The sequence below is a fragment of the Phallusia mammillata genome, chromosome 3 (assembly GCF_965637545.1).
Source record: "Phallusia mammillata chromosome 3, kaPhaMamm4.hap1.1, whole genome shotgun sequence".
Taxonomy (NCBI): Eukaryota; Metazoa; Chordata; class Ascidiacea; order Phlebobranchia; family Ascidiidae; genus Phallusia; species Phallusia mammillata.
This window is the reverse complement of record NC_137254.1, coordinates 20,211,481-20,234,261: the sequence shown is the minus strand read 5'-3', so window position 1 is coordinate 20,234,261 and position 22,781 is coordinate 20,211,481. Positions and strand designations below refer to the sequence as shown.

The 22,781-nt window shown below is 35.4% G+C and overlaps 4 protein-coding genes across 6 annotated transcripts; 2 read left to right on the top strand and 2 right to left on the bottom strand.

The window, feature by feature from the left end:
- Positions 1 to 647: 647 nt before the first annotated feature.
- On the bottom strand, positions 648 to 2,243 carry LOC145217669 (histone deacetylase 8-like). Its single transcript, XM_080085005.1, has one exon. It carries the CDS (start codon positions 1,920 to 1,922, stop codon positions 807 to 809), a length of 1,116 nt encoding a protein of 371 aa, XP_079941131.1. The 5' UTR covers positions 1,923 to 2,243; the 3' UTR covers positions 648 to 806.
- Positions 2,244 to 3,011: 768 nt separating this feature from the next.
- On the top strand, positions 3,012 to 6,044 carry LOC145217670 (ankyrin repeat domain-containing protein 40-like). Of its 2 annotated transcripts, XM_080085006.1 has the most exons (6): positions 3,013 to 3,215; positions 3,768 to 3,922; positions 4,086 to 4,223; positions 4,403 to 4,519; positions 5,041 to 5,222; positions 5,280 to 6,044. In XM_080085006.1, the coding sequence occupies exons 1-6, from the start codon at positions 3,091 to 3,093 to the stop codon at positions 5,364 to 5,366; spliced, it is 804 nt and encodes a 267-aa protein (XP_079941132.1). In that variant the 5' UTR covers positions 3,013 to 3,090; the 3' UTR covers positions 5,367 to 6,044. The 2 variants fall into 2 exon arrangements, with proteins under 2 accessions (XP_079941133.1, XP_079941132.1); XM_080085007.1 differs by lacking the exon at positions 4,086 to 4,223 and having other exon boundaries at positions 3,012 to 3,215.
- An 18-nt stretch (positions 6,045 to 6,062) lies between these two features.
- On the top strand, positions 6,063 to 11,049 carry LOC145217671 (methyltransferase HEMK2-like). Its single transcript, XM_080085009.1, has 8 exons — positions 6,063 to 6,201; positions 6,264 to 6,350; positions 6,496 to 6,586; positions 7,351 to 7,535; positions 7,745 to 7,889; positions 9,856 to 9,936; positions 10,435 to 10,553; positions 10,862 to 11,049. Exons 1-6 carry the CDS (start codon positions 6,077 to 6,079, stop codon positions 9,874 to 9,876), a joined length of 654 nt encoding a protein of 217 aa, XP_079941135.1. The 5' UTR covers positions 6,063 to 6,076; the 3' UTR covers positions 9,877 to 9,936; positions 10,435 to 10,553; positions 10,862 to 11,049.
- Position 11,050: 1 nt separating this feature from the next.
- LOC145217667 (inosine-5'-monophosphate dehydrogenase 1-like) lies at positions 11,051 to 21,967 on the bottom strand. 2 transcript variants are annotated; one of them, XM_080085003.1, is made up of 17 exons: positions 21,664 to 21,943; positions 20,282 to 20,383; positions 20,167 to 20,215; positions 19,658 to 19,759; positions 19,448 to 19,522; positions 19,199 to 19,270; positions 18,999 to 19,133; positions 18,621 to 18,708; positions 16,220 to 16,419; positions 15,892 to 15,982; positions 15,598 to 15,693; positions 15,186 to 15,236; positions 13,580 to 13,723; positions 13,183 to 13,327; positions 12,561 to 12,704; positions 12,286 to 12,369; positions 11,051 to 11,252 (listed from the first exon to the last, which is right to left on the bottom strand). In XM_080085003.1, exons 1-17 carry the CDS (start codon positions 21,804 to 21,806, stop codon positions 11,231 to 11,233), a joined length of 1,743 nt encoding a protein of 580 aa, XP_079941129.1. In that variant the 5' UTR covers positions 21,807 to 21,943; the 3' UTR covers positions 11,051 to 11,230. The 2 variants fall into 2 exon arrangements, with proteins under 2 accessions (XP_079941129.1, XP_079941130.1); XM_080085004.1 differs by lacking the exon at positions 15,186 to 15,236 and having other exon boundaries at positions 21,664 to 21,967.
- Between the last annotated feature and the right edge of the window lie 814 nt (positions 21,968 to 22,781).

Below are 22,781 nucleotides of genomic sequence, written 5' to 3'. Positions count from 1 at the left end.
CAGAATTTTTTCCAGAGGGGGTGTCCCCTCTTGCCGGCGCCCATTTGCACGAAGCAAAAGGTTCGACACCTTTATCAAAAGTGGCAAGTTGACAAGCTTCCAATATTATGCAACAAGGACGGTACCGCAGAAGTGTAACACCACAAATTAGCCTACTTTTCCTCTTGTCGTCGCAGTTGGTGGGTCAGATTGGATTAGGTGGAGCTGATGTCTTCGTAAGCTTGACGGTAATGTATGGTTAACCCTGAATAACAAGACTGCTTGGGGGCTCAAAAATTTGTAATCCAATCTGTGACTCAAATTCTTCAAAAAATGTAAGAATTTTTTTATGATTTACCTTGCACTAAGCATGAGGTTTGCAATTCTTTTCATCGTGAAATGAACTCAACCTAATTATCGTTGAGGAAAATAAACACAACTAAGCTCTTTCACTATTTGTAGGGGTAGCTCTCCATGCGATTAGCGCCCGTTCAAAACAACATAGGGCAATGTTTACACAACATATATAGCGTTTTGCCGCCCATGCTGTAAAGTGAATGCCATTTCAAGCTTGTTTTATCATTAGAACAACCTGACACAGTCCAGACTTTGATTGATAAATACAGAAAACCCAGTTGAAAAGTAAGACAATAAAGTAATAGACATAGTAAATGCAAACAAAACTATATTTATTTGTAAACAAGTAAATACAAACATAATTAATAAAATGGAAAAATTCAAAACATTTGTAAAACCATCGTTTGCCAAAATATGTTTAACTGTACTATTAATTCTCTACTTGACATGTATTACTTTTAAAGTGCAAGTTATATCTTTGAGTAAAGTTTGTTGAGATTGCCCATAATGCAATTGACTATTGAAGATAAATAAGCAGAAGTGTTTGTGTCTTTGCGGTTGCTCTTGTCAATGTCAAAAACAAAGTCAGGGCCATACATAGGGAAAAAATCATGCTCAGGGATTTCACTTGGCAGTGTTCTGGTAAGTATGCTAGCAGTGATGGTGCACCAGCATTTGGCAACATTAGCTTCATTGTAACCACCACCACCAAGTACAAGAGTTGGTAAATTCCATTTGGTAATATGTTCGACACATAGACGAAGACCATCTGTTGTTAAACTAAAAGACTGCATTGGATCACCACTTAGTCCATCAGCGCCGACTTGACAAACTATCGCATCAGGGTTAAAATTGTTTCTTATAACAGTTAACAATTGCTTGTTAACAAACACAAACTGTTCATCATCAATGCCATCTTTCAGTGGCACATTAACAGTGTAATATTTCCCTTTACCAAATCCAATATCATCTAAAGAACCCGTCCCAGGATAAAATCCAGGCTCAAACTTATGGACAGAGTATGTTAAAACTTTATCTGTGGCATAAAAGGCATCTTGAACACCATCACCATGATGCACATCCAAGTCAATATATAAAACCTTTTTGAACTGTTTTCTCAATTCCAAAATGGAAAGGACACAATCATTTACATAGCAATAACCTGAAGCTCTATCACGCTTTGCATGATGCCAACCTCCAAGCCAGTGTACTGCAATTTGGCACTGTTTGCTGCAAAGCAATTTGGCAGCTGCAAGACTTCCACCTGCAATCATTTTACAGTAATCTAAAATCCCATCACTCAATGGACAATCATAACCTAAACCATATGCAATGTCTTCACCATTTTCTTCATCAGAAGTATCACAAGAAGCATTTTTAAGATGATCCAGATAAGTTGATTCATGGAATAGTTGCAAATCATGAATATCTGCTTTGGATGGCTTCACCACAATCATCTCACCCAGTAAATCACAGGCAGTAATTAAGCCATGTACCATTGAGTTTCTGTTTTCAGTAGGTATGAAATGGTCACTTTGTGAAACAAACAGCTCATTGCATACATATGCTACTGGTTTTGTAACCATTTTAGGGGACCAAATCTTCAGCTTAGATTACCATCTGATTTCAACAAAATACAACGTTTGTGTTAAATTTGTGTGTTATTAAGTGAATCATTTCTTTAATTGAACTGAGCACAAACATCACAACACCAAACAAGAATGCCTTGAAGCTTGAAATCATTCCAAAAATTTAAAAGAAAATCACTGTTTTGTTTTTGGCTTTTGAGACTAAGAGAGCAGAAACGAGACCTTTTTGTGCAATTTTGCTACTGACAGTCTGGTACCATCTACATTAGTTAACTTTATACGAGCTATTTTGGTAAAACAACTGCAAAGTTTGTACCAATGATCATTGCAATCGCTACGGTACGGAGTGTTCCTTAATTTTTGGCATTTGGGTTTTCCCGCTATGCTTTTACGATTTTTGTGTTGTTGTATTTTTCACATTGTGTTTTTCGCTTACTGTATTTACTGAATTTTGCAAATACCGTAGGGTAAAAAACATTTAATTCCATTAAACAATAACGTTCATAAAAACAAAAAATTTTAAACAAATTGCGCAACTTTTTAACAAATTTGAACAAACAGGTTTTGTAAGATTTCCATGAAGGGAAATCACCATTTTAGCAACCAGCTGTGAGCTCGTGTGTTTTTCGTTCATCTTCAACTTCAAATAACCGCATATAAATGCACCACATGTGGCCGTTTAAAACGCTTTAGCTAATTATTTTTCACTGGGCAGGAACTACCGACATAAAAACAACCTGTGTAGTTTCATGTATCTCTGCTCTTTGTGTTAAAAAGTGTAAACGAACCCAATAGACCAGCCTTTATGTTATCAAAAAAAGGACTAGATAAAGATTTGCAGGATTGTTAACCATTAAATCAGACCCCAGGAAGCATTTACTTTTCACTATTTAATATGGGCGTTTAGTGGCACCTTGAAGAATTGTTCACAAAACAGAAGAAACCATGTAATTAATGGTTGAAGTGTAAAAATAAAAGGACTGGTATTCTGGAATTAAAGAATAACGTAACACTCTAGAATAGTGCATTGCATCCCTTTGTTTATTGCTCAATAAACTGTAGCATGTACACTTTTCTGTTACTGTGTACATTTGATTTATCAGATGTTTTTAGGTGATATATGTTGATAAATACATTTTTATGACAATAAATGTGCAAGTAAAAAATGGACAACAATAGTATGAATGAAGAAAAATTGAGACAAGCCTGTTGTGAAGGAAATTTGGACTTGGCTCAATGCCTTATTGCTGCTGGAGTTGATATAAATTCACACAACAAAATTAATGGCTGGTATATCAAATGAAGATTAAAGTTCCATTTAATAGTAAAATATTTTTGTTCTTAGGTGTACTTCGGAAGTTTTATTTTCTAACTTTAATATCTGTATTTGTTAAACATTTTGTCTGTAAACGGTGGTTTTATTTTCATATTTACATCTTGGATGATTTGATAGATAAAAATTGTTTTTTTGTTAAACTAATCTTCTATGACCCCCAAAAAATGTTTCCCAACTGGAATCTACTCCTAAAGTATATTGTAAGTGTGACCATTTCACCTTGTGCTATAAATTTTAATCTCATTTTGGTTGTTTATGTATAACTGAAAACCAACAATTGCTATACGTAACGAAAACCCAAATTAAAATTACTCTGCTATAGTGTAAATTAAAAGAGCATTCCCCAGAAACACCAGCAGATTAAGTGTACTGCAAACAAAATCAGATGTTGTTCAATTAAACTGACAATATAAAGCAAAAATCAGGAAAATTTTATTTGGTTTATAAATTTTATGCATTCAAAAGACTTGTTTTTTAACATGCATAACACAAAACTATTATTGTAGGACAGCTTTGCATTGGGCTTCAAAACGAGGCCACATTGGAATTTGCAAGTTGTTATGTAGTGCTGGAGCAGATAAAAGTGTTGTAAATGACCAGCAAAAGACTCCTGTTGATGTTGCATGTAACAAAACTGTCCATGACCTGCTTAGTGAAGATGGTAAGTAAGTCATATAGTTTTGCCAAATTAATTTGTTATCCTGTATTATCCACTAAAATATGTAAAAACTCCAGACAAAAAGTTGAAATGTTGGGTGGGATTGCAGTGGTTTTGTCTATGCCTGTTTGGTTATGTATTTTGCGGTTGAAACTGCTTTGTTTAGACTCAACATGGCAAAGATCTGCAGAAAAACAGGGGACAGGCAATTCATTTGTTCCGAACTATTTGACTAATCCTGTATTTGTCCATAGTCTGCCGCCTGACAATGTACAAAAACAAACACAAACAAGACAAATTTCAGGTAGTTAGTGTTTGACTTTACATAACCTCTAGTATTAAAGAGGAGGTTAACTCATTCCTATTTATGCAATGCGTCTATGGTTTGTTTTTCTGTATATTTTCATACAAATTTAAATTTCTACATAACATCTTAGTTTCCCGATTGCATTGGATTTAATTCGGGTAAATTTTATTGCAAAGGTATAAATATGACCAAGGAGTTTCAGCCAGAGGTAGGTGGATTTCTTTACCAACCAGATTGTGTGAGATTAGTTGGAGCCAACAAATTTACTCCTTGTGGGTTTCCAGTTCATCCAGGTGAGAATTTTACAACACGAAAGCATTTGAGTTGAAAGAACATGTGAATAAAACAGTGGATTTGATTTTCTACCTCTAAAGTGTGGTGTGTTGCTGCTAGACAACAATGAATAGTTCAAAACATAATTTATAAAACTTTTTTGTCACTAGTTTATTCGACCTGTAGAAAGAGTACTGCAAACTTGTTTAAATTTAGACTCATGATAATTATTTACCTGAAGTTTATTCTGCCAAAGTTTAACAATAGATGACCTAATGACTTACCTACAGGGCCCAAAATGCTTTTTGCCTGTGCTAGACACTCTATTCCAAGGTTGATGTGACTGTTGAATGGCATGCTTTTCCTGTGATTAAATAAAATATACAATTAATCATGAAAAATATCCAAACTAGAGTGCGGGATTCAGTGCGAAATAAAACAAAATATGTGAGCAACTTCTATAATTAGCTGTCAATATTCACTTGCCAATAGACTAGGATAACAAGTTTGTGGTGATAATAACATCAGAGTTTTATTGCAGATGAGCTCATATTGAAAGTAAGAATCGCCTCTGGGAGCAACTTAGATTTTACAGAGATGTCTATCAATAGAAAGAGCAAAATTACAATGGAACACTTTAAATATTTACTACAACAACATTTCAGTGAATCTTCATTTAAAATCAACTTTATCAGAAAAATGCCAAATACAATTATCCAATGTGTAGGTTAAATAATGTATGTCTTATTTGTATTTAAGTTTTAACAGTGTCACCTTTAGGAACAAGATATTTCAAGATTGACTGACTACCAAGAAATTGAGGTTGTTTTAGCACCAGATGAGCAATGGAAAAACACCCTGTTTTAAAGAGGATACAAACCTTGGAAATATTGAACTGAAATCTAGTTGCAGAACAAGAGAAATCATTTGTACAGCAGATGTGTTGTTACAAAGGGTTAAAATAAGTTACATTGACAGCAGTAGTTTGCAATGTTTGCATCACCCCTGTATAATTTAGTGCTGGGATGTTGATTTAAATTAGAGAGCACTGCCTTTATTGTCTTTTTTCTTCTTGGTTGTTTTAAAATTTATTGACATTTACTGAAGAAACTCATTTAGCAAAACTGTTGTGAAAACACAGTCAAATAAGTTCCTTATTGGCAACCTTGTTAACAGTATGTTGCAGTAATATAGGTGTGTGTGTGTTTGTTGTACTGCAAGGCAATATAGATAAAACTAGGCAATTTTTCACTTATTATTTGTCAAAACTTTCTTCGATATATTAGCGATACATTGCCATTAAAGATTTGGGCTAAAACTGAACTAACATCCAGAAAAATAGTTGAAGCAAGTTTAACCTAAAAAGTAGTCATGGTGAAAGTTTTGAAAAGTGTTTATTATTGTATATTTACAGCATTGCCTAATACAGTCAAATGAAATGAGAAAACATATTTTTTTGCATTGTTTGATGTTTAGAATTGGCTTTGCTATAATAAATTCTTCCCACACTTTTTATACAAATGTTTTTATATGTGTAGGAAATAATCTCATTAGGTATTTTAGTATCAAATAATAGTATGAGTATTGCAACACCTGATTATAGACATCTAAAAGATTTTCCTGATGTGTATGAACCAGCTGAAGACACTTTTTTGTTGCTTGATGCATTAGAAAAAGAACAAAATGCTCTTAATAAGTTGAGGTATGTCTAAATCAGTTGTAGTTTTTGCACAACATTTAACAAAAGTTTTTATTTTCTTTCAGACCAACACTAACTCTGGAAGTTGGTAGTGGGTCAGGTATTGTCACCACATTTTTGGCAAAGATTCTTCAATCTAAAGCATTACATTTGTATGTTAACTTTTCCTGATTTATACTTTATTTAAGATGCCTTTTACTTACACATAAATATTTACTATAAAAACTTGTATGTTTTTGCCTTGAATATATCAAGGGCTTAAAATATTATTGCTGCAAGTTTTGTTTTGCTTATTAGAGTTACTGATCGAAACAGCCAAGCAACCTTGTGCACTCAACAAACTGCAAACTACAATGAGACTCGAGTTGATGCCATTAACACTGATTTGGTATGCATCAGTTTAAGTATTGTTTGTTAGCTTTGCAGGCCTGGTTGTTTTATTGTGGTTCTTCTTTTCATTACAGCTTTTTAATTGAAGAGTAGTTTGTTTCTCAATATGTTTAACGCTTATTTGGCTCACCCAGCACATTTTTGGAAGCATTTCAGGAAGGTCTAAAAGAAACACTTGTCTAGTTTTAATAATAAATATCAGGTTTTATTACCATTAGTGATGGGACGATACCAGGTTTTAAAGCCAGTACCGATACTGAATACGAGTACCACATGTATATACCTTCGATACCGAGTACGATTACCAAGTACTTAAGTGTAGTGTTGTGGTTAGTTGTGTATCATTGGTTAATTTATCTGCCATGGTCGGGGGGCACACACACATGCCGAAAAATGTAATGTCCATGTGATAGCGAAAAAGATGTACATAAAATGGCAGAACTTTTTTCCAATTTTGTGCTGCCCGAAGCAAATATTAGCATAAAGTTGCCCGTATTCTTTAGGTGTAAATCGGCCTTCTACACTCTCACGTTGGTATCGAAAACTGAGACAAAATATTTCGATACCGAGTACGAGTATCGATACCACTGAATTCGTTCAATACTATCGATACCGAGTACTGGGTACTCGTCCCATCACTAATTACCATTATAATTCACTATTTACAGTATTTAAAAAAGTAAAAGCAATTGTCACAGTTTAAAATTTTTTGTTTTTAATGGAGTATGTTGCCTTAAACATTTTACACAAATTAATTTGCAGGTACATGGACTGCTGCCCAGGTTACAGAACTGGGTTGATATTTTAATACTTAACCCTCCCTATGTGGTAACTCCATCACATGAGCTACTTGAGACTGGAATAGCTTGGACTTGGGCTGGAGGGATTTGTGGACGTGAAGTTATGGATAGACTGTTTCCAGATGTGCCCAAACTTCTCTCCAAGCGGTAACAATTCAGCTTTATACTTTTTACTGTGTGATAAACATGACTATGATTCAATTTCTTGTTTTTGAGTTAAATCCAGTAAACTTTTTTATACCTGACACTTCTTGATACTTAAGAACAAAGTTACAATATTTTTGAAAAAAAAGATCTGTGAACTATCTAAGTGTGTTTGAGTTCTTAAAAAGCTGAACCATTGTTTTATATTGCAGGGGGATTTTTTATTTAGTTGTTGTCCAAGAAAACAAGCCAAAGGAAATAATGAAAATGTTTGAAAACATGGAATTTGCTTCAACAGTTGTGCTGAATAGAAGGGCTGGTCCAGAAAACTTGTCAGTCATAAAGTTTTGGAAAAAGGTAAAAATATATATTGTATAGGTTTCACTGGTATTACCCCACAGTTCTAATGAGTTTGTAGAAGTTCTAAGGGTTGGTTATCACACAGCCAATGAAAAATGTGTACACGGAAATCGTAGCCAGTGTTGCCAGGTTAACTCTTAAAAACCGCAACTGCAAAGTAAAAAAACACGCCTGAAACCATCCCACTTTTACGGTCATTGAACTGTTTTGTCTGATTACAAATACGCATGCCTTTAAACAACGAAAAGGTCGTTTTGACAACACGGGGAAAAAACGCAATCCCCAACTCGTTGTCAGAAGCCCGTCCAATTGGGAGTTGGGACCTCGATAACACTGTTTGTACTTTTTAACGATTGTCCACATTTGCATCCACATTATGCTTCTTTTCAAAACGTCACAAATGCAGCAAGTATTTGATCATAGATGGGCAGCTTCCTTGTTGTTTTCTACTGAGCAACGATTAGCAAAAAAATGTGTGTAAAATCAATTCTGTGGCAAAACGTGGTTTGTTTATTCCAACATTGTGTACTCCGCTATAAAGCGACCAACATGCCAAGTTAAAATGTTCATGTTGTAAGGTAAATAAATTCAACGTTTTCTAAGGTACCTTGAGCAAGCTTAAACATTGCACGTTTTTGCAAGAAGTCGCAATAAGCCACCAGCTTGCGATAACAAATCAATTGCACGAAAAACTTTTTATCTGGGAGTAAGTGTAATACTTTATGAAGCTTGACCTACCTTCTCACCTTCATCTGTTTACACATAAACATATAATGTTTCTTTAAAAGCACCGGGACAATGGGAACAAGAGGTGCGACACGAGGCAACATATTTGGTTACCAAGATATGTAATTGTTAGACATCTGGTCGAACTCTAGGTGGGAATCGGGCGACTGTGATATAAATTTGTCTCAGGAAACTTGCCTTGTGCCTAGTAGCCCAATTAAATGCTACACTGGTAGATGAAAAGAGTTTTGGACCTCAAGTGCTTGTTGAGAGAGTTTGCGGATGTTTTAATTAGTTACAGAAGAATCTTCAACACAAAATATTTTGATCAGTTAGCATTAGATAATACGTTTAGGTTTTAATGAGCTTGAATTTAGCGTTATGCAGCTGAAAGTTTATATTTTCCGACATTTAATCAAGCTTGAATTATTATGTCTACAATTTCTTTCCCGTTAGTTTTGTGATTATTTAGTTGCTGTTTGTCAGAAACTAAATCTAATTCGGTCATGGCTGGGATAGCTGATGCAATAAAACTGAGAGAATTTACAAACCACCATCCACAGTTAACTGTCGGTCAAGTGGGTAAAGTTAGGTAGGTGCGCATATTTTAACTAATAATTTCTTTTTTTGTAAAATTTTTGCAGCGCGTTCACCCATTGTCCACCAATTGTGGTCCCCGCTATTTTGTAAAATGTTTCAACGTTGTGCGGCTATTTCGGACTTGATGATTGTTTTAGTTGTGTTGCTATGTTTTATTTCACTGAGCGAAATCAACTTAACCACCATAAAACGAATTCAAAGCTGTTCCCGTTTTAAATTGGGACTAACCGGGCCAATTTTTAGTGCCCAGTTCATAAAAGTGATGCTTGGTGGCCGACTGAAATCTGCTAAACTTTGTTTAATAGCAAGCACCAATTATAAATAAAACTATTTCTTGAAACGAACGAGTTACTTGGGTATGTTTTCTGAAAGACCGAAAGCATAAGCGACCAGTGCATTGTTACGTCATGTGTGTGTGACGTCATATTACCGTCGATGATGATTGGCAGAGCAACGAAATCATTGTACTTGGCCAAACGTAACACTGGAGTGTTGGGCCATCTCCGATATCCAAATAAATTGCTAATTGAGTTTATTTTGCACTGGTCTATAATGGACAAACACATTATTTCTTTGAAATATAGCATGTTTGTGTGAGCGAATTTTTCATTTGTGGCCAATACACTGATGTTTTTAGGGCACCGAGGACGGGTCATAGTGTCAATGGACTTTATGTTTGTCAAGTAGGACGAGTTCATCCCACAGACCCAAACAAACCGTGAGTAAATACCTTTTTGTTGCGGTAACAGAATGAATATTGTCATTTTTTATTTTACCCAAAACGTTTTGATTAAGTGTAGTTATAGGTAACTTTTATGCAACGAATATTGAGACTAAATAAAAGTTTCTTGTTTGCGGTAAGAAAGGGTATTTGAGGCAAGGATATTGTCCTAAATTGACCTAAAACAACGGAAATCTTCCTTACTGGCCATAAATTTTAGTCGGCTGAGAAGAAGTTCGCAAAGTGACATTACTTGGTTCTAATTGATTTTAATGTAGTTCCCTTTAATTTTTACTTTATCAAGGCTTCTCAATCTGAGTGGTGCTCACCATTTGGCAAACATGAAAAAAATCCACTTTTATTTTGACAAAATCCAACTAATATAACAATAGACTACGATTTTAATGTTGCAAACCCCTACATCATGTTATGCATAGTGGCCCATGTATTACTTGCACCGAAGTTGGTATAATTTGTTTGCATTTTCTGATGTAGAATCGAAAAAGTGGAAGTAGATATTTCGTTTCCCGACTTTTCTGAGATTGAACCGGTGGAAGTTGGCCCATGGAACCGATTCGAGACAACATATCAACTACACTTCCCCACTGGTGTTGGTAAGAATTTTGCTTCACAAAAACACTAATTATCCTTAAAATACCTAATAATCTAAATTCTAAAACAATAAATCTTATATTCTCATACAAATGCTTTAAATAGTCCTAATATTAAACCCTCTTGTGTTTAACAAGAGATTATCCATTGGTTAAGTTTTTGACACAATCTGTTGTTAATTTGTTAATCGAACGGCGAAGTAACAGTTTTATTCTCGCTGTTTCTATCAATGAAATCAGCTTTTTTGCACTTAAACGTTGCCAACATTTTCACCTACTAGGCAATTTGAATGAATTAACCTTTTTTGTAGACCCTATTGACAAGCTGTACACGCCCACTTCACACAAAGCACCTTTGCCTGTTGGCGCTAAATCGCCGCCGTCACTGGAGAAACTTAACCCATTAAAAGCCAGATGCAATCTGCCAGCTAACCACACACGGGACTGGGAAAGAATCGCAGAAAAGCCGTAATAAATAAAACCGCTGTGTTAAAACGTAGTCGTTTTGTGTTGATTGTATTTGGAAGCACAAGACAGCACGGACAGAAAAACAGACAGTAACAACAAGATGTAAGGGCAGTGGATTGTCTTGTTTTGTGCAGGTAAGATCTGAACGTCAGTTGCGGCTTTTGACAGTAGATTTGTCATGTGATGTGTCTGAAGACATCCATAAGTCCCTGTCAGTGGTGTGGCTTTTCATAGCTGCAAGACCAAGTCAAAAATCTAGTTTAAAGGGGTGGCTAACAATGATACGTAACCGTAAACATAAACACAACAACAAAAATATTGTCAAAATAAATCAGTGCCTCGGTTAAACACAGCACTGACGAATGCGTTTAATCGCATACCTAATTTGCTAAGCTTTTTTATGCAACTAACCAGATTATGCGATTATGATTTTTTAGCAAGTGATTGGCAACAGTTTAACGACATAATCCTTATGCAATTATCCGGATTCGTCTGTATTTGTAAACATTTTCATGACTTAAGCGGTATAAAAATGTATAGCTCTTTCGTTGTTCACTGCACAACAACGTCAAATCGCATGCATACTTACATGGAAACACACTGCAATGCGCAAGACATGCAAAATAATTGGTGGTTATGTTAGTGCGGCAGACAATCAACAGTCTGGGATTACACTTAAAGAAGGCTTACAAGTTTGCAAACGTGAAAATGATTTTATTCATGTTCAATTTTGTAGGAATGCTGCTGAAGAACGTTTTTTAAAGACCGTTAAGCGATGAGAAGAGATCTTAGGCCGTGTTTGGCTTGGATAACTACAGTAGCCAATACGGCTTGGTTGAAACAGTGTGCACTGTCTGCAGTTGATTATTTATTGGCGTAATACTTTAACACGATACAAAATTGGTTGTTGTTGTTTTTCTGCCGTAGGTCGACAATTACACACAACGACGATTATTAAAGGTAAAAAACAACTCGCCTACCTGTATACCTTACACAAGCAATTTGATATTTCGGCTTTGTTATCGTGTGTGTTTTAAAATATTATTGTTTTATAAGTGGGAGATTTATCGAAAATTTGTTAGCATTAGCTGCCTCAAAACATATGCGATACGGATCATCGGTATCAAAAAAGCATCGTTCAAAGCTATGTTATCATTCGTCATGCAAGTTCAAGAAGATATTTGAGAAAGTTAGCGAAAACGGCAGGCTAGCAAAGTACCAATTTTTGTGTTAATATCTAAATAAACCACTAGTGGAAATTACTCACGAATGCAAACCGTGAACTCCACCCTCAATCTGTGCAGACATCGTTCGCCTTTCAAATTTAAGTTCTCCGCTGTACATCATTGATCTGTGACAAAACACACAAACAAGTTTGGCCTAATTTTTACAACCCTTAGTTGCTGCGTCCTACTTTTTTACAATAACAAAACGAAACACTGACAATTTAAATGATATTTTTCTCCAAACTTAATGAATAATTTTCCTACAAAAACCCGTTTTCCTGCTAATGCTCTGGTGTAATATGTAGCAACACAATACCTGAGTTGGGATAAACTTCGGCTCCCAATGTCTTGACATCCATGTTGAATACCAGCAATCAGGTAAGGAATAAAAGTATGAACAGATCCTTTGTCTTGTACTGCACCTGCAACTCCCTGTGCCACTCGGATCTTGTCCTTTTCACTGTAAAAACATTTAACAAATGAATCATAGTACACCAGGTGTTATACCAAATCAGCCTTTCACCAAACAATCCCACATATGGTAGGATTTTAACACATGATAGGAGTCTTTTCAGGACTCACCCTACCAACTGAGGTACACTGAGCTGAGCCTGTTGAATCACAAGCACCATTGCCTGCTTGCTATGCTGCAAATGTCAGCTTTGTAGTAGGGGTTTGCCAGTTCAACTATTAATCATGTTCATCTTAACATTTGACAAATAATGTCTTGAAGTTTGTTTAGTCTCAGATTGAACCAAAAACTGTATGAAGTATATGCAGTTAATCAACACTGATAAATATTATTGGTGCCTTCAGTGGTTGTGAAATGCAAACAAAGATTGGCTGTTATAATGTGCAACCTTCTAGTTTGGCTTTGTTCTGTGACGCTAAAAATGCTAACCTTTATCACACAGCTTTACAGAAACAAATTTTTTCACCTGTAATAGCGACTTTGACTTGATTTATTAGCATCCATTGCATCAATAGATCCCATTCCTCTGTACTTTTTCAACCGAATTCCGTCAGAATAAAAATATTCGCCTGGTGATTCTGATGTAGCAGCAAGAAGGGAACCCATCATCACTGCAAAGAATAAAAAATGTAAATGTCTACCATCTATAAACGAATTTTATAAACTAATAAAATAGGCTGCAGGCAGTGCACACTATTTTTTGACTTATAAGGTCTCATCAGTGCAGCTGGTGACAAGACATTGCTTGAATATGCAACCTTACAGTGTGCACTTGCAGCTTGCTTAATATAGAATGGATCCATGCATTTTCATTCCATGAGACATTTACATGTTTGTGATGAAATCTACAATGTTAATCTTACCAGTTGAAGCACCTAGGGACAGTGCTTTTGTCACATGACCAACATTCTGAATTCCTCCATCCGCAATCACAGGAACACTAAATCTTCTGGCATATTCAGCAACTTTGTAAACGGCTGTAGCTTGTGGTCGCCCAACGGCCATCACTGGTAAAAGCAAACTTTGGTTAACAATAATATTTTGTTTTGTCAATGGTCACTGCAATTCAATCAAGACAACACACACTTATGCAGGGCAATATGAATTGTTTAGAACATCGAAAAGGTAAAAGATCAAAATTTGTTTCTCAAAACACAAAACATTGTTACATAGCGAAAGACTACATTAACACATGGCAGAAAACCTAATCGGCAAGAGAAAAAAATCAAGAAAATGTGGGCAATATTAAGTCACACTTTTTTCCTAGTTTGGTTATTAATCTGTGGTGTGTGCAGATTTGATGTGATGACAAATTGCTGTAGTATTCCAACACACATACTACAATTTTCCATCACACATCATGCGAATGATGCAGTGGGGTGGCCAAATTACATCAGGCAAAAATTGACAAGCATGACCATAAAGACCAAAATCCTAACCATGTGATTTATTTATTAACTAAGCTTTTGTATGATACACATTGCATTTGTGTATTATTGTTACCAGGTATTGTTTGCTGTAGACCACTGGGATTTTTGTCTGAGTTTATTAAAATGATTGCATTGGCCAATATTTTACTTTTTTTTAATGGATACTATCTGCTTTGGATGATCACATGATATTGCATAAAGATAAGGCCAGTGTATATTGGGTTTGTTGTACTTTGAATTACCAATGATTGAAAAAACATTTGACAAGCTTACCATTGACAAACGAATGATATAGAAAAGCCATATCTAACAGTAAGATTTGAAACACTGGTTGATTGAAATATATTGCCTTACATTGCATGTTTGTGTAGCAACAAACAATATGTTTTGGCTAAATCTTATCTGTGCCTTGTGAGAAAACATTAACAAACACTGGGTTTGGGTGAGAAGTAAAATATCAAGGAAAAATGGCAATAAACTCAACAAGTAAAAATATTGTTATTTAATAGGAAATAAGTTATCCATGAACACCAACCAACAGTAACGAATTTCTACATGAAATGAAAATACAGTTTTGGAAAGTTATGATTGTTGTATGAAAGACTAAAGGTTAGTGCAATTGCTTAAGAATACAAATAAGTTCTCATCAATTTGTCAATTAATTGTTCATTCCAGAATTTCAAGATTTTATCCAGAATGTTCATGAAAATTTAAAAAAGTTTTAAAGATAATTTTAAAAAACAACTGCACAAATATTAACCTTTTTCCTCTTCTGTCACAACTATTTTAAAGCTATTTCTGTCTTGACTTACATTGGTGTAGAATTGTTTTTTTCTATGTTGGCAAGTTCAAACCAGACAAAGTCAATCATTCTTTTGTTGGTCACTAAGTTTTAGTGGTGGTAGAACACATAAATCATTGTGCAAATTTAATGTCAAACAATTCAAGCAAACTAGCACAAAGCCACAAGCAGTTGTCTCAAGATTCTCAACATGATTGCACACATGTCTGCATGGACCAAGCTGTCTAAAGCACTTACAGTATGAACCATACACGGATGGGTCACCTAAACTGGTGCAAGCCAATTTCTCTGAAACATAGGGTTGACATAAGATTGCTAATAACAGTTGACTGACAGCAAAGATAGTTTTGAAGAAAAAAGGGAAAAAAGATTCAGTGAAGCAAAAATATTTAAGTTGTTTCTGACACAGTTTTTTTAACAACAAACAGGCACACTGGTCTTTTTTGCAAAAGTTTAAACGAAGAATTACTGAAATTAATTTTAACAAAATAAGAAACCTAACGTTATTGTAAAGAATAGTCTAATGTAATTCACAAATGAAATCATAATGAGAAATTGATGAATCATGTTTAAGGGGCAAATACATTTGCTTGGATAAACAAGTTTAATGCCGAAACAAATGTTTGTTTCAAAAAAAGAAAACACTGACCTTCTTGAGTAATGCAAATAGATCCACTTCCCATACCAACACGCAAAGCATCAACACCAGCATCAATCAAATTCTTGGCTTGGGATGCTGTTACAACTAAAAACAAATGTGCATTTAAATCAATAAAAAAAAATTACATTTATTCGATTTAACACTTGATCCTAATGACATCAATTCAAAAAGTGTCAAAAACTAAACAACAAAGTTTGCTTAAAAAAGTAACAAAAATAAACAATTGGTTATTAACATAGATTTAAACGAGCTACGAGTTGGTACAAGTACAGCAATTTTTACCATTGCCTCCAATGACCTGAAGTTCTGGATATTTTTGTTTGATGTATCGGACCATGTTGATTTGGTACATGGAATTGCCTTGTGATGAATCCTACAAATACATACAAAAGTTAACATTGTAATGTATCACTAACAATCTGGAATTTCTTGAAATATAACATCATGGTTAAACCAGCGATAACAAAATTTTTGTCAGACTATTGGCTTGATTTAAATACCACACAACATGGTCGAATCAGGTAATTACTTCTGAGGTTTAGAATTAAATTGAAGGCTGCACAATGCTGATTTATAGGACATAAATACTCTCACACAATGATAAACTTACAAGCACCACTGCATCAACACCAGCATCAGCCAACAACTCCAATCTATATTTGTCCTCTTCTCTAGTGGAAACTGCAGCACCACACAACAGCTGTTTGCGTTGGTCTTTCGAAGCAAGGGGAAATTCTCTGTTCTTTTTAAGATCAGTTCGCGCGATGAGTGAAACCAGTCGATTATCATCATCAACAATTGGAAGCTTTCCTTCAATATTTAACACAACAGTTTACCCCCAATGTACATTGCTATGAAGATTATGCAACTACCAAATTAAATTTACGGCTTTCATAAACTGTTATTTATTATATTCGTACTGTCCAATCCTTACAGATTAAAAAGATTTTGTGTGGTTGACATTACACGCTGTCTACATTGTAAATTGTTATAATCTTCCCTTGTATTAGGTGATGTGTTATGTGCTGTGTTATGTTACATTCAGAAACATAAACTAGTTTTGAGAATTTTTTTAACCTGATTAACACAAATACACAACATATTTTTAGCTACACAATAAAACCTACTAGTACAGTCTTATAGCAATGTGTAAAAAATACATTCATTCAATTTTGTGTCAGTTAAATTGTATTGTATGTGTGTATATATATATTTTCTGACAATCAGATTTTAAAACTGTGTAATTAAAAACTTAAAGAGATGGAATCTAAATGCTACATCCTTGGTATGTGAACAATGTTTGTTTTTTGTTGAAGCTTTCTTCATTATCAGTGTGTCAGACTATTTGGAGTCAATTTACAAACATACACAGGATACCAAGCACCAAGAAGACTCCAAGGACTGAAGTAAAAACCAAAAAGACAAAAAAACTAGAAGGGTGGCTCAGCACATATTGCCCTTGCATATACACTATAACCTATTTTAAAACATAAATATATTTCCTATGCTTATTTTGTGTTGGGTCCCATATTAGCCATCGTCTTTTATAACTTTAGTCGTTTCTGCAGGCAAAAACTCATGGGTCCCCACAAATGTAAAGTTGAAAATAATGCAATTCAAGAGATAACCATGAGAAAGTCGGGTGATGTAAGGTAAAACACAGTGATCGGCACTGGGCTTAAATAATAATACTATGTAGAATACAAACTATAAAATTAGATTCACCCCAGATATTGGTTAAAGTATGTCCTATTTAACGTTTTAAAAAACTGACCCATTTTAGGGGGCTAGTAGAGCAACTAATTGGGTTCGACACACAAACTAAAAAAGATGTAAAAACCACAATGACTCAATCAATAGTACTGCAAAATTTCAGCCTAATCCGCCAATGTTTAAAATTTCGACCACTAGAGGTGTTTTGAGCAACAACCGTTAATGTTTCTGACGTCATAGGGCTGTTAACAAGCCCCTAACTGCCATGGCGCAAAAACGACCACCAAGCAACCCACCAATGAGCAACATACAACTGGTTGCCCTTGTAACACTATTGCTCCAAAGAAATCTTTCGTTTGTGGTGACCAGTAACATACAAATACGTTTTACACTTTGGGGGCTTGTGGGGTAAATGTTAGGACTACAGGGTTGAATGCAACAATCGACACATATAAATGGCATACTATACAAGAAATCCAAATTTCAGCCAATTCTGACACTGTTTAAAAACTCACCCATTTTAGGGGGCTAACGGGGTTATCAACAAAACAAAGTGGGATGCACATCTACATAACTATATCTACCATCTGTGTAAATTTCAGCCAAATCCATCAAACATTTGATGGAAAAACGAGTCGGACAAACTTCGGGGAAAAAATACCCATTTTAGGGGGCGAGCGGGGTAAATACTGGGGTTATCAACAAAAACAAAGTGGGATGCACATCTACATAACTACATCTACCATCTGTGCAAATTTCAGCCAAATCCATCAAACATTTGATGGAAAAACGAGTCGGACAAACTTCGGGGAAAAAATACCCATTTTAGGGGGCTAGTGGGGTAAATACTGGGGTTATCAACAAAAACAAAGTGGGATGCACATCTACATAACTACATCTACCATCTGTGTAAATTTCATCCAAATCCATCAAGGATTTGATGGAAAAACGATTGGACAAACTTTGGGTAGAAGAAAAAAAAAGAAAAAAAAACAAAACATTTTGAGTAAAATCAATATGTGTCCCCTTCAGGGAAGGGGACCCATAATAAGATTTTAAGTGTTAACAATTATACTGAAATTCCAAATACCAATGCTTTAAAATATACCCACCATAAGGGTGACTTTTATTATATTGCCTTTCCATATGCAGCACAGCCTAATATAAAAAAAGCCTTTACAGTCCATGTAAAGAAGTGTAACACTATACAATGTCCACCCCTTTTAAATACAACATTCGAATATTTAACAGGCAATGCAAAATAGAGAGCTAATTTTGGTAAGCAAACTTCTTCTTACCTTTTTTACTCTGTGCAAGGATTTGATTTGCTTCTTGTAATGTGACAGATGTGTCAGCAGTGATTAATCGATCCCTTGGTGTCATAACCTAATCAAAAATGTACAGTGTCAAATGCAAACAGTCTTAAGGCAGAGACATGAGCTAATGTGACAGTTTCATAACAATGCTTTGTGGTTTAAAACATGTCATATACACACATGAGAATTTTTTCCACAATCAGCTGCTGCAATTGGCATAGTTATAGAATAACATGTATGTTTAGCCTTAGACAGCCCTTTTTGTGGTACAAATATACATGTATATTTATTATATATTGTACACAACACAAATGAAACTAATTTCCTATGATTTTAATGATTGCCATAAAAATTATATACCTCTGCAACCACGGTGTTAGAACTTTCAGGTTTAAGAAAATCAAAATCTCTTGATGAAACAAGACCAACAAGTTTTCCAGTAGGTGTACCATCATCTGTGATTGGAACTCCTGAAAATCCAAATTTGTTTTTCACCTGTAAATAAAGTGTGTCAAATACACTTTAATGGCACAAAGATACCACAACCTTGTTTCTCTTACCTCTATTACATCTTTAACTGTAGCTTTGGGGCTTAGTGTGATCGGATTTTGAATAAAACCTTGTTCATATTTCTGTTTGCAACAAATATGGGTCAGAATATATCGTAAATCATGTTTTGTGCGAAAAACAATGGACTAAACGCACTGAATAACATTATAGCAAACAGTTAGCAGTTCATGATATTGTTATTGTAATGGCTTCATAAACCAAAATAAATCATCTGCCAAAAAACTGTTAGTTACACTCACCTTGACCCTCCTTACTTCTGAAGCTTGAAATTCTGGAGTACAATTATGATGAATAATTCCAATCCCTCCCATGAGCTATAAACAATTTAAAACCTATTTCTGCTGTTTCAACTGGAATTTTATAGTGTTAGAGACGGAAAGTCAATTAATTGCCTAACAATCTTAAAGTATAACAGGACTACACAAGATACCATATTAATGTTTACTGACCGCCATGCCAATAGCCATGTCAGATTCTGTCACTGTGTCCATTGGCGAAGAAATCAGGGGTGTCTTAAGTGAAATCTTTTTTGTTAATGCAGAGGTTAAATCCTGTGAAAATAGATGTTGTCATTCGTAACGAAAAAACACAGTTTGTGTCTCACTCAGCTCCCTAAAAGGCCTTGAGTATATTCTGGAACTTTAGTTGAACAGTTGATTTTTTACTTCAGGGATGGATTTAAAAAAGTCTATTTAAATACAAATGGGAATGGTTAAAAATGTCAAGAAATAATATATCCAATGATTTGCCTTAATTCACAGTATTTTTTCAGATATCAAACCATTTTGCCTTTAATAATAACAAAAGCTCTTGGAGTTAAAAACACTAACTAAAACAGCTGGGAAGGTTTCCAAGAATGCACCCTAAAATACCTGAGATATTCCATAAACCCTTTAATTGGAGTTACTAATCGAAATAAACTCAATTCAACTTAATCAAATTAATTATGTATTCTTACCACTTGTTCAGCTGTGAAGTCAATGAATCCAGGTAAAATAAGAAAGTCACTATAAAAAAACATAGTTTATATTTGGACAAAGTCATTCGGTGAATACATTGAGAATTATACTTACTTATAGGTAAATCCATCTCCATTGTTAAGTAACTGTCCAGCTGTTAAGCCATCTTCGGGAACGTAACTCGTCTCGCCACTTATCAAGTATTCAGCCATTTTGCTGTTTAATAAACAACAAGTACAGCTTTAAAGTTGAGTCAAAACTATATACCCTCCTTAGTTTTCAGTGCTACGGAAACTGGCAAAACCACAGGAGCACATAACACGTGGAGTAACTTTATTAGCCATAAGAGACTATTTGTACAAAAGTGTACACACAGACTAGGGTTCCTTCCCGGGAATGTCTCGACGGGAAATTCCCGGGATTTCCCGGCAAAATTACGTTCCCGAATCCCGGGAAATTTGTTTTCAATTCCCGGGAAACAGACAAACAAGCAAAAACGTGTTAATTTTGTAAAAAAATAACGGAAATGTTTAAATTTCTGCTAGCTGTTACGAAAATACGGCGTTTTGTAATTTTAATGATAAAGTAAGTAAGCGTTTTTATACGAGGTGGCGAATTATTTTCGCGAAAATGCGCCACCCAGCGGTACTAGAAAAAGCAAATTTATTTTTCGTAATTTCTGAATCTTGTTTACCTTCAAACAAGATTGCAAATATAGTTTAATCGACAAAATCATGGCTAATTAGATGCCTCCTGCGAAAATAAACTAATTTTGCGATTGCAATGACTTAATTACCCACAAAAAATCGGCACATATTTCAGTCGGGAATTCCCGGGAATCCCGGGAAATGAAAAAATTATTTCCCGATTCCCGGGAATTAAAAAATCCGGGAAATAGAGGAACCCTAACACAGACACAACACAGCATACAACACACTGCCATCCACCGACCAAACTTTTCAGTTCCAAACTAAACTGTGGCAAATGTAAAAACTTATTTTCTGCTCACTTGATTTGCGTTTCATTTTAGGTCTAAATCAATCTAATTCTACACTAGTGTTTCTCAACCACGATTGTGCAAAATCAAATTTCCTGTGACAAGTGTTCATAATCTTCATTATGATATTTGCTTAGTCCGCGAATGGCTATGCTGCGACAAAAACAGTCCGAAATCGGTTAAGAAACACCGAACTGAGAATTTTATGTCATAAAAATGAAGTCTCCTAAATGCCAAAGCACACTCAGATGGAAAAGCCACCAGTATGCATTCCTAGATGACTGATTCCACACCACACAAGTGTGTTCGTGACGTGACGCTTGAGCTGATTTCACTCGACGTGTTGATTAATGCGCTGATAGCGAGGTAACAAAGGTGATGACGCGCTGTTGCAATGCTTTTGGCATAGATCAGATAAACACAAGTAGCCAGCAACATAGCATAGCCTACATTGCAAACACAAAAAGGTTAATACATAGATCCATTGTTTTGCACTTACTCGGTGTCAGATCTTTGCAGGACTTGATTAATAAAACTTCGGGCACGAACTCTGTTCGAGCTTTCGTCATCAAAAGAAGGTGTATCAACATCGTTTTCCGGTTTAACGATTAGATCTGGTGCACTATGAGACATCAACTCCATACCAATAGGCCTAGTTTTATTGTTGCCTGCGTGAGCTACACAGTTGGTTGCCTTTGCATTTAATACATCATGCTGCAAACTCTAATCTGTTGTTAAACTGCAAAACCCAAGGGTTATATTTATAACGGACTCACGAACACAGCGCATTAGCAACCCATTTCCGGGTAGTTGTTTGCCATTAATGATAGCCATCTACGTAACTGAACAGAACAACAAAGCACGCACCTGACGTTTTAGCATTCAACAACTGAACTCGCATGCAGGCCTACGCTGAAAAAACTGTCATTGTACAGATGGAAATCCACGAGTGCCTATACACCTACCCAGGCAATTAACGTTTTTTAGGAATTTGTTGACAAGCGCTGCGAATCGGGCGCTTGCTCCTTGCCTTAATAAGACAGAATTTTTTTCCTTCATAAAGCATTCTGTCGGAGACCAAACTGAGTTAATGGCGCCTTGTTGATAATTAAACAGTTAAACTATATTATCATAAAGATATGTGACGTACACAGCGAACCTTACTGACCTTTGCAACCCCATTAACGACCAAAAAGAACATTGAACTGAGGTACGCTTCAGATAAGGTGAGATTAAGAACTCGTGTAAACCCATCGGCCGTTTTGCGTTCGATTACTTACACTGATTGCTTTTTCTCATCACGTTTTAGGGGATAAACACGGCTTTCTGCTTAAATTAATCCGCAAAGGGCCATTTCCTATGTGAAAAGGACGTTGCATTTCGATTAGGCCTACGACGTGGTACGACAATTGTAAAACGCTTCGAAACCACGTTGATGGGAAACTGTCGCAATTGACAAAAATCAGCGTCTCAGATTGATTACAAAATAAACTCCGAAATTGTGCCCCATACTGAACTGAAATCTTTCTTTTAACATCAGTGATCTGGTGAATAGAATATGAATTAGGAAAAAAATCTAAGCGTGGTATGACAGGAATAGTTGATTATTAACGGCAC